A 12304-nucleotide genomic window follows, 5' to 3' on the forward strand; every position below is an offset into this window, starting at 1 on the left:
CCAAAAGAAACACAAACATCCCAAAGAGACACAAACAGCCCAAAGAGACAAACACAGCCCAAAAAAGACTCAAACAGCCCAAAGAGACAAAAACAGACCAAAAAGACTCAAACAGTCCAAAGAGACACGCACAGCCTAAAGCGACAAACAAACAGATCAAACAGACTCAAACAGCTCAAAGAGACACACAAACAGACCAAACAGACTCAAACAGCACAAAGAGACACACATCCCAAAGAGACACACACAGCCTCAAGAGACACAAACACCACAAAGAGACACAGACAGCCCACAGAGAAACAAAACACAAAGAGACAAAAACCGACCTAAAAGACTCAAACAGCCAAAAGAGACACATACAGACCAAAAAGACTCAGACAACCCAAAAAAGACATACAGTCCAACGAGACACACACAGCCTAAAGATACACACATCACAAAGAGACGCCCACAGCCAAAACGTATACCTACCGAACATAGAGTCTTACCTGGCAAAAAGAGCTTCACAAATACAACAGATAGGCACCCCGAAAGACCCGACACAACCAGCAAAAAGAGACACACACAGACCATAAAGATTCAAACTGCCCACCGAGGCACCCCGCCTAAAGGGACACACACAGGCTACCGGGACACACACAGGCTCATGGAACCTATAACTAGTCCGACGAGACACACACACCGTCCAAAGAGACAATTCCTCATTCTTTAATTACCCGTGAGTCATTCTTAACCAACGCAATACCTTTATGCAAATACCTTTTCGCAAAAAATTTACAGACCAAAAAGACTCAGACACCCCCAAAAAAGACACACAGTCCAACGAGACACACACAGCCTAAAGAGACACACATCACAAAGAGACACACACAGCCCAAAGAGACACACACAGGCTAAAGAGACATACACACAGTCCGAAGAGACACACAAAGCCCAAAGTGACACACACACAGCCCAAAGAGACAATTCCTCATTCTTTAATTACCCGTGAGGCATTCTTAACCAACGCAATACCTTTATGCAAATACCTTTTCGCAAAAAATTCGCAAATAGAGTTATTTTTACGCCACAATTTTCAACTTAAAACCATTCTAATTATAGCACCCCATTCCTCATAATTTAATTACCCGTTACGCTTTCTTAACCAACGCAATACCTTTACGCAAATACCTTTTCGCAAAAAATTCACTAATAGAGTTATTTTTACGTCACAATTTTCAACTTAAAACCATTCTAATTATAGCATCCCATTCCTCATACTTTAATTACCCGTTACGCTTTCTTAACCATCAGAAGTTTAATTTTGTTATTGAACTTAGAAGTAATTACCCTTTTCAAAAACATTAGTCGGCAGCGAAACAAGACATGCCGGTTGTTCTGACACGGATTTAACCTAAAAAAGACATGTATACCCTGAATTAGAAATCCGGTAAATTGTGTCAGAAAAACTTGAACCAAACCAGATTATACCCACCTAACCAGATTGTACCTACCAAACCAGATTATACCTACCAGAAACTTGTTTGGTACGGGGGCGTACGCAAAATGGTACCTCTTACTCTACTTATATTTTTTACATCTTTAGCTTACTTCTTTGTTCCAACTGTTCCTTGACCAGAAAATACAATCCACGAACTCAATCCACGAATTCAATCATGTTGATGTGAGCAATCTGGTAAATATCTACTTACCAAGACTAACCAAAAGGTGTAAACCTAGTTCGACTACCTCTCTTACTCAAGGCCGGACAAAGGGCGATTGGAGGGCTGTCCCCTCCTCAACGCCACGCTCTTTACGCTGAAGTTTGACTTTCTCACAAATCTATTTTTTTTAAACAATTAAAAACTTTAGCGTAAGGAGCGAGGCGTTGAGGGGTGACATCCCCTTTCATATACAGAATAATTTTTGTTCGTTTTAAGTTTTAATGTTCCTTACTTTCAGTTAAAAAAAACTTGTTTTTTTATTATTTAATATTAAAAAACACGAACAACGATTATCAAACAGTTCGTGGTAACGAACTGTAAGTAAGGAGCGACCCGGCTCAATGGTAACCGAAACTCTAGGAAACGTTATTTTGATACCAATAGATAAATCAAAAGAATCAGATTTTGATGTTGATTTTAAATATATAATTGGCATCGAGTTTAGTTCTATCTTTCAACAGTTACATACCTGGGAAAATTCGGATGATTTACGAAAAAAGGGGGAAAGACCATTCACTTGTTAAATAACTTTGGTGAAGACCCCATCATCAGACTCAGAACATCAGAGAACCCTACTGTAGAAGTTTCAGGCCCCTATCTACAAAAATGTTGAATTTTGCATTTTTTTTGCCAGAAGAAAGATCACGGATGCGTGTTTATTTGTTTTTTTTTTGTTTTTTTTTCCCTGGGGTGATCGTATCGACCCTATGGTCCTAAAATATCGTGGGAGGGCTCATTGAAATGGAAATTAAAAGTTCTAGTGCCCTTTTTAAGTTACCAAGAAAAATGGAGGGCAACTAGGCCCCCTCCCACGCTCATTTTTTTCCAAAGTCACCTGATCAAAATTTTGAGATAGCCATTTTGTTCAGCATGTTATAAAATATTATAAGCATGTCTTTTAGGATGACTTAACCCCCCGAAGTTCCCGGGGGAAGCGCTGAAAGTTATGAACTTTACCCAGTGTTAACATATAGTATTGGTTATTGGGAAGTATACAGCCGTTTTGAGGGGAGATTTTTTCTGGTAGTGGGGGGGGGGGCGGGGGTTATAAGGGAGGATCTTTCCATGAAGGAAGTTTTCATGGGGGAAGGGTCATTGTTATGAAGGGGACGCCGGACTTCCCAGCATTATTTAAAAAAAGATCAGAAATTAAATATAAACAAACAAGTTTTTCAACTGCAACAGCAGCAACATCAAAACTTTAAACGAACAGAAAATATTACATTTATGGTTGGGTTCACCCCCTAGTCAATACCTCGCTCTTTAAGCCAAAGATTTTTTAGTACTTTCATAAGAGCTATTATTCTAATTAACGGCTTTTGTGATTAAGAGGTCATTTTGAAAGAATTGGAACAAAATTCAAACTTCAGCTTAAAAAGCAAGGTATTGACTAGGGGGCGAAACCCCTAATATACGTATTAAAAATATATGAATATAGAAGTTCGTTACGTAAGTTAATTCGTAATTTACGTATATTTATTACTAATAAAAACGTTCGTAAATAAAATTAAACAAGTTTCGAGAAAGCCATTTAACCAAATAAAAGTAAATTAATATGCAAATTTTGTTTTAATTATTCATATAAGGTGAGCCAAGATCAAAACCTGCATTTATCAAAAACGTTCAAAAATTAAATAAAAAAACAAGTTTTTTTTTAACTGAAAGTGAGGAACGACGTTAAAACTTAAAACGAACAGAAATTATTCCTTATATGAAAGGGGCTGTCCCCTTCTCAACGCCTCGCTCTTTGCGCTAAAGTTTGGCTTTCTCACATCTCTATTTTTTTAAACAATAAAAACTTTAGCGTAAAGAGCGAGGCGTTGAGGAGGGGACAGCCCCTTTCATATAAGGAATAATTTCTGTTCGTTTTAAGTTTTAACGTCGTTCCTTACTTTCAGTTAAAAAAAAACTTGTTTTTTTATTTAATTGTAAATAGAAACCAAAGTGTTTACTCTACACAAGTAGCATAATACTAAACTTTGCCTACACAAATCCATTTTCTTTATTGCTTTTAAAATGCCAAAATTCATGTATGCAGAAAAACGTGTATATAGCATTAGGCAGGGTAATAGGAATTTATTTAAGGAGGGAGATCAGCTTGTTGAAATCACAGAAAATAGGTAACTTGAAAGAAAAATATGGCCAAATCGAAAAATCAGGACAATTTTTAGGACAATTCTAAAAACCCCATTCGTATGCACCTGTAAACCACTGTTTGGAAATAAAGGAGGGAAAATATATAATTAAATAAAAAATACAATTAAAATGTAAATATAATTACCCTGATCACTTAGATGCTTTTCTTTAAGAAGATTAATATGAAGAAAAAACATTGTTTTCAGATGAAAATAAAGAGAGACATTAAAATTTAAAACAAATAAAAGTCATCTTGTATAGGATAATTGCTACTACCCCTTCAACGCCCCACTCTCTACGCGAAACTTTGATCAGTGTCTTAGTGGAAGAATTTAAGAGTTGAATATATAAAGCCATTTGGCACTTGCAACTCCGCTATTTACAGATTACTTTTTAAAACATTCGAATAAAAAATTTATAGCAAAAAAAAATTAGAACAAATAAGCCATTTCACTCTCTATTTTATTTTTAACTTCTAGTTCCATTATTCTTTTGTAAAAGCTTTGGCTATTGAAATACTAAAGACAGAAAGTCATTATTTTAAAGAGTGAGGAATCGAGAAGGCATGAATTCCCTTTTCCATGGGATGATTTATGTTGTTATTTCCAAAAACATCTTCTCAAGCAGGGATTGAGGGTGCAAGATTCCCTCTCTTATTCAGAATGATTTCTGCTTGTTCTAATATCTCTCTTTACACTCATTTATAGGAAAAAATGTTGTAAAAAAGTTTTTAAAGAAAAGTAAAGAATCACATTAAAATCGTAAACGAGCAGAAATAAATTTATATAATAAGTCAAACTTAAAACGAATAAAAAAGTTAAAGAATAAAACTTGAAGTAACAAGGACATAGAAATAAAAACTTTTTTTCCGCCTGGACCCATCTTATGTCTATTCATGGCTGAAAACTTCTTCTTTTGTCTCTAAAATGTTTCTTTGGCTGCTTTAAATTATGATGCTTTTTAGGGCAGAATCATATTTTTGTCATTGTTATCAAGTTGAACTGCGATAATAAATAAATTAAAGCTATTTAGGTCAATTTGACAGCACTTTATGACAGTTAAAAATTTAAACAAAAATGTGCTAAATTTCTAAAACTATTTACACCTTCCTAAGCTATTTTATGCCAAATGATTGTAGCTTAACCTTTTCCTGATTTTTTACCCGCTTTTTTTTATTTCGGACCCATTACTACCAAAAACTAGAGGTCTTCTCGTATAAAATTGGGTGTCCGATTTTCCTTAATTTTTAAGATTACAGACACTACCATGGGTAAATAGACGAAACTTGTAACAAACAGAAATCAAAATTAATAATATGCTAGAACATAAAACGCGCATAAATTATCATAAATAAGAGTGAAGGTACAGCCCCCTTATATACTTCAAAAGTCAAGGCGTTATTTGTGCTTTACTGATAACAAAATAAATTTTAAACCGACAATTCTTTTGCAGTATGTGTGAATTTTAAAAATTTTGTTCCACGTTAAAACCACCGACTCCGCAATCAAACGGGAGTTTTCACACCACCAGCACACATATCACAAGCTCAGTCCAAATTTATTCGTCCGAATAAACTGTTGAGTTTTGAGGTTTTATGTATCCCACCCCATAAAAATTATAAATAACCCTATTAAATATCCCACCCTAATACAAATTTTACCACTAATAACTCACTGCAGTGCTTTGAGCTACCTAAGGTCAAAACAGCTGCAGACGCTCTTCCTCAGCCTATTCTATTCAAAGCTTCATTCTTTACACCTTCTCATGTTGTTCCAATTTCTTTTAATCTTTCCTTACGACATCTTCCCATTTCATCGGGGGACAACCTGCTTTTGCTTGGGCCCAGATTTATAGCCAAAAGCACCATCTTTGGAAATCTGTCATCCTTCATCTGTAAACCCTGGCCTAGCCATGACAAGCCTTCTTTAGTTATACCCCTGGGATCGAACCACATTTTGTGTACAGCTTATTGTCTGATATATCGAAAGTCGAACGAATAATTGAGACCAAGGGTGTAGCTCCAGCATTTTTATTGGGGGGGGAAGCTGGGTCCGCATCCAGAGAGTCAAGGGGCAGGGTTTATATAATATTTTTTCTCCAAATTATCGGGGAGAAAAATCCCCCCTTGTCCCCCTAAACGACGCCACTGCTTAAGAGTATGCTCAGACAATTCTCATAGGAAACATTTAACGAATCTTCCTCAGCCTTTGGGAGCACCCACACTTCTAGGTCATATTGGACCACTGTCAATACGATTGCTTCCAACATTATAGCGTTAGTTCTCAGAGTTATCTTCATATTCTTCCAAACTGTCTCACCCGTTAAAAACACCTTGGGTCCTAGCTGTTCTACTTTCAACATCTTCACTGCATCTACCATCTTTACTAACAATACTGCCCAAGTTAGTGAAGCTCTCCACTTGATCAGTCTTCTCTTTACCCAATATCACCTTCGTTTATTCTAGCGAAGCGAATTGGAGTTGGGGGGTAAGTATTCAAAGCTTTACTTCCCCTAATATTACTCAATAACCGGTCTATGGTCTATAAACGATCTAAACGATGAATAAACGAGCAAACATTTTACATGGGCGAAATTGGGATAAATTAACCTTCATTTTAGGGACAAATGCACTGCAACTGTTTCAGTATGTTCTCTAAAACTACGAGGTAATAAAAGCAGCTTCAGGGTTGTTTTATACTGTTAACTCAAATTACTTGTCAAATTATTTTTCACAATTGTTCAGTTTCTTACTTCTATAGGTGAAATTATCAATGAATTTTACATGTTTGGAATAAGCATCAGATTTTTTCTTGTATATAATAATACAATTTCCTTTTTTAAAGCTTTGGTCTCTATTGAAATGGGTAGATCTTTCTCCTACATAAAAGGGGGCTTAGGGGTTTCCTCTAAAATGTCAATATATTATAGATGCTAACTATTCTCGATATGTCATAAGCGAAACTTATATAGGTTGTGTATTTTATAGAACCGACAGCCCATCTATATTTCAGATAATTTTTGCTTCAAGGTTTATCGTCACTTCTCACTTTCAACAACTTTTTCATCATGATTTTCCATTTATTTTCTCTTTTAATCTTCTTTTTAATATTTATTTAGTGTTCATTTTTAATGTTATATTAATCGAAGAAAGATTTTGCACAAAATAAGTTTTTCAAAGAAAAGTAAAGAACTCCATTAAGCCAAAAATGAAATAGAATCAAATAATCTACCAAGCATACAGCTACCACAAATCAATATCAATAAATAAATGAAACCCATAACAAACAGAAAACAAAATAAGTCAAACTCAAAACGAGCAGAAAATAATCTGAGTAGGGTTCTAAGCCCTGTGCTTTTTAAAAGCCAAAATATAATTTATAGTTTCAAACAGGTCGTGGTAACGAACTGTAAGTAAGGAGCAACCCGGATCAATGGTAACCGAAACTGTAGAAAACAAAATTTTGATACCAATATATAAATCAAAAGAATCAAATTTTAATGCTGATTTCAAATATATAATTTTCATCAAGTTTAGTCCTACCTACCAAAAGTTACGCGCCTGAGAATATTTGGCTGATTTTCGAAAAAAGGAGAAAAGACCCCCTAAAAGTTATAGAACGTGAATGAAAATCACACCATCATATTCAGCGTATCAGAGAACCTTACTTCAGAGGTTTCAAGCTCTTATCTACAAAAATGTGGAATTTTGCATTTTTTGCCAGAAGAAATATCACGGATGCGTGTTTATTATTTTTTTCCCAGGGGTGATCGTATCGACCCAGTGGTCCTAGAATATCGTAGGAGGGCTCATTCGAACGGAAATTCAAAGTTCTAGTGCCCTTTTTAAGTGACCAAAAAAATGGAGGGCAAAAAGGCCCCCTCCCACGCTCATTTTTTTCCCAAAGTCATCCGATCAAAATTTTGAGATAGCCATTTTGTTCAGCATGGTCGAAAATATGATAACTATGTCTTTTAGGATTACTTAATCCCCCGAAGTCCCCGGGGGGAGGGCTGAAAGTTATCAACTTTACCCTATGTTAAAATATCGTATTTGTTATTGGGACGTATACAGACGTTTTCAGAGGGGATTTTTTCTGGTAGTGGGGGGGGGTCGGGGTTATGTGGGAGGATCTTACCATGAGGGAAGTTTTCATGGGAGGAGGGACATTGCTATGAAGGGGGCGCCGGATTTACCAGCATTATTTAAATAAAGATCAGAAATTATATATAAAAAAAAATAAGTTTTTAACTGAAAGTAGGGAGCAACATCAAAACTTAAAACGACAGAAAACATTACGTATATGATTGGGTTCATCCCCTAGTCAATACCTCACTCTTTAAGCCAAAGATTATATAGTACTTTCATAAGAGCTATTTATTCTAATTAACGGCATTTGTGATTAAGGGGTCATTTTTAAAGAATTTGAACAAAATTTGAACTTTAGCTTAAAGAGGAAGGTATTGACTAGGGGGCAAACCCTCTAATATACGTATTAAAAATATAAGAATATAGAGGTTCGTTACGTAAGTTAATTCGTAAGTTACGTATACTTATTACTAATAAAAACTTTCGTAAATAAAATTAAACAGGTTTCAAGAAAGCCATTTAACCAAATAAAAGTAAAATTAATATTCAATTTTTTTTTTTAATTATTCATGTACGGTGAGCCAAAATCAAAACCTGCATTAATTCAAATACGTTCAAAAATTAAATAAAAAAAACAAGTTTTTTTAACTGAAAGTAAGGAACGATGTTAAAACTTAAAACGAACAGAAATTATTCCTTATATGAAAGGAGCTGTCCCCTCCTCAACGACTCGCTCTTTACGCTAAAGTTTGACTTTCTCACAACTCTATTTTTTTTAAACAAGAAAAAACTTTAACGTAAAGAGTGAGGCGTTGAGGGGGGGACAGCCCCTTTCATATACGGAATAATTTCTGTTCGTTTTAAGTTTTAACGTCGTTCCTTACTTTCAGTTAAAAAAACTTGTTTTTTTTTATTTAATACTGAAAAGAATTCAAATGAATTTACTGAAAAAATGGGCATTGTCAGCTTGATATGCATATGCTGATATTTATTACTTAAAATCTTAATTAATTTTTGTTTTCTTGAAGTTATAAGTGAAAACATTAAAAAAAAAAAAAAAATCAGTGAAGTACAAATTATATTCTGGCTTTTAAAAAGCATAGGGTTTAGAACCCTACTAAGATTAGTGTTGGATGAATCATCATTTTCTCATTATTTTTTAGTGGTCACGGTGGAAACATGTTTTAGCGTTATCCTAACACAAACCGATCGAAGACAAAAAACTATTCTAACTGGAAAAAAAATATCTCCTATTTTAGGGCATCACAGGTTGATATCACGCAATGAAATTATTCTTATGACATAATAATCAACCCCTCCTCTCCCTATTATCAGAAAATTCAAAATATCCTGACGGCTACTTAATATTCGTATTTTTTTTTTACTTATTTTTCATTGACACAATTCAAATTTTCTTTCTTTTCTTTTGAGTTATTTTTCTTTTAAGGATTGAAAAAAAAAGCCTAGTGCTTATAAAAATACCCTTTGTCCATCATTTACTAGTGAGGGTGGCGAAACAGTTTTATACTAACACCAGCCTATCGAAAAAAATGCTATTTCAACTGGAGGAGGAGAATATTTCGCCCAGACTTAAGCATCACAGATTGATACTGCCAAATTTTTTGATTCTTTGTCATTAATGATATTATTTTTTTGTCGATTCTACGCATCAAGTTTCGAGTCAATCAGAGACAAAAAAAATGTTTCGTCCATTTTCGACATCTCGAGCAACTTAGCCAAATATAGATACATAATTTGTTTCTGCCTTAGGGTCCACTTGGCCAAAGGATTGCACTTGTTAGTGCAATTTCCAAACCGATTGGAGGCAAATAATATTTAGGCCTTTTTGGGGGCGCCATAAATATGGTGATCTATTGGTATTAGTGGATCAAAAACACTCTAAGCATACTGAAATCCTTTCAGCGTAGGCTGATTGAAAATATTTCCTTAATATAGGCCAGCCAGTATTTCCTTTCAGTTTGTTACTTTACATTAGAGTTACTTTGATCCAAGAAATTATAAAATAATAAGTTTAATTCCAATTGAATAACAAGTTTCGTCCTATTTTAGGGGGCCCATGTCCCCAAAAAATTTTTTTATATTGGGTTCTCTTGCAATGGTGCCAATTCATAGAGATGTATGGGGGACTGTACTTTCAAAATCTAAAAGGGATTTTTTTCAATGAAATTACCAAAAAAAACGTTTTATCAATGAAAGTATTCGAAAACAGGACTCTCCAAAATCTAGGGAGGTGAAAAAACCTTGGGGGAGCAAATGCTTCCACCCTCTCCCCATAATCCCTATCACTGATCACTTGGCCCAGGGGCTTAATGATGTAATTATCAAACCAATCAGAGACGAAAAAGAATGTCGACATATTTCCAGGCCCCCTACGCCCTTATTTTCCTCACAAAATTTATGACTCCAATTACCCAGTGAATATTCTCTGAAAATTTGAAGACGATCGGAAAAAAAGTGTTGGGCCCCATTTTTCAGTCATATATTTTTCTTCTTTCTTGTTTCAAGTGCTGGGATTACCCTCATTCAAATATCTCAGGATATGAACACAAACAAATCGGGAAAGACAATTTTTTAGTCAATCTTCAGGCCTAATCTTCAGGTTAGGGGTTGTGGCCCCAATCTAAATTTGTTTTCTAGAAACAAGGTCTCCTTGACCCAGGGACTTAAGGTCATAAGTTTCAAATCCATCAGAGACAAATAGATTTTTGTCCTGCTTGTTGGGCCCCTTAAAACATTTCCTCCCCTACAAAAATTTGACACTCCCTTTACTGCAGGGAGAAATACCTGATAGTTTTAAGCCCCTTGGACTGAAAAAAGTTTTTTTGGGCCTTTTTTCAAACCCTATTTTTGGGCAAATTCATGTTTCTTGTTTGTTTTTTGTTTTTTTTTGCATTAGGGTCTCCTTGGCCCAACAAATTGAGTAAATAAATTGCAAGCTGATGAAAAAATATACCCACTTCGGGTCCCAATTTCTGGGAGGACGTGCACCAAACCAAATTATTTCTGTATATTATGGTTACCCTTGCACAAGGCCTCAAAAACATCGACCGAGCAGAAAAAAAGTTTTTACCCATTTCTCCCCATTTTTGGGAGACATACCTCCAACCTAAAATATTTTTTCTGCATTAATGCACCTTAGCCCAAATACTTCGCTTAAAAAATGGAAAAGTCCATGGGTATATATAACTAATTTAGATACTAGTATGTACGTATATAAAGGCTTCCTTATTTCGGGATGAATATTTTTGAGACCTGTTTCTTTTGCAGCAAAACCACTGAGTTTTATTCTCAAATTAGTTTATTATATATATAATATTAGGATATATATATATATATATATATATATATATATATATATATATATATATATATATATATATATATATATATATATATATATCAGAATTTTAAACTCACTCATGTTTTGTACTGGATTTTTCTTCATCACTACTGTCTCCATCATAGGCTTTGTTTTCAAAATGAGGGGGTGTTTCCCCCAAGGTGTAAGACTTGCCCATTACAACTATGAAGACTGACAAGGATGATTCGATGTTTAGATAAAGATTCTCAAAAAGTAAAGATAAGACGGATCTGAATAAACAAAGACGAGTGATTTATGATGGGACTATGACAAAAACTAGACATCATGTTTATCTCCTTTAAAAAATCCCGTCCTAATGTATTCGACTATTAATATTTTAAATAGAAAAGTAATGAATATTCTTCTTGTGAGTGTCTTTACCCTTTCGTGTAGGTGGTTTTTATCAAAAGGTGACAGCACAGCACAGTTTATATAATTAACCAGTATGATCTCTCCCTATCTCACCCATTATAAAAACCCGGACCAAGGTGCGAGTGCTCCAGAAAACGTTTTTGCAGATAGAAACATAGGCGGCATCAGATCTTTTCACGGGTAGACAAGTCAGACTGTGATCTAATCGGAAACGAGTGGAAACCCGCTATTACGAATAATGCACTTTGTTGGAAACAATCGGAAACAGACTAACCCGCTAATGCTGAAAGAAGTGGGAGGAGCTTTTTGTTCGCACCGAGAACGAAGACCAGAAATGATCTGCGATAAGCTTACTGGATAATTATATGAACTGTGCAGCACAGTGAGGACAGTACGGTGGCGTACAAAGAGACAAAAGGGGATAATTTATTTTAAATGGATTCTTTTTTCCTAAGAATTTTGAATAATTACTTATCGTCTCAAAAAAATATTGTGCTCATGGTGCTCTCCATCTAGTAAAAGGGGGGGGGGGTAATGAGAAAATAAATGGCAAAGAGATTTTACATTGATTGCAAACTGTTACTTTTGTTCAAGATTCTTGCAGACAAAGTTGTGTTAGAGCAA

General features: G+C 35.0%; 1 protein-coding gene across 1 annotated transcript in view; it reads right to left on the minus strand.

Moving 5' to 3' along the window:
* Positions 1–11478, minus strand: part of Cln7 (CLN7/MFS domain-containing 8) — a 108116-nt gene extending 96638 nt beyond the window's left edge. The window contains exon 1 of the mRNA XM_089108294.1: positions 11365–11478. Coding sequence (XP_088964420.1) covers positions 11365–11465 — 101 coding nt within the window. The 5' untranslated portion in view covers positions 11466–11478. The remainder of the gene's footprint in view (positions 1–11364) is intronic.
* Positions 11479–12304: the final 826 nt, after the last annotated feature.

The sequence above is a fragment of the Artemia sp. Qi Xiang Cuo genome, chromosome 2, assembly GCF_049724085.1.
Source record: "Artemia sp. Qi Xiang Cuo chromosome 2, ASM4972408v1, whole genome shotgun sequence".
NCBI classification, from domain to species: Eukaryota; Metazoa; Arthropoda; class Branchiopoda; order Anostraca; family Artemiidae; genus Artemia; species Artemia sp. Qi Xiang Cuo.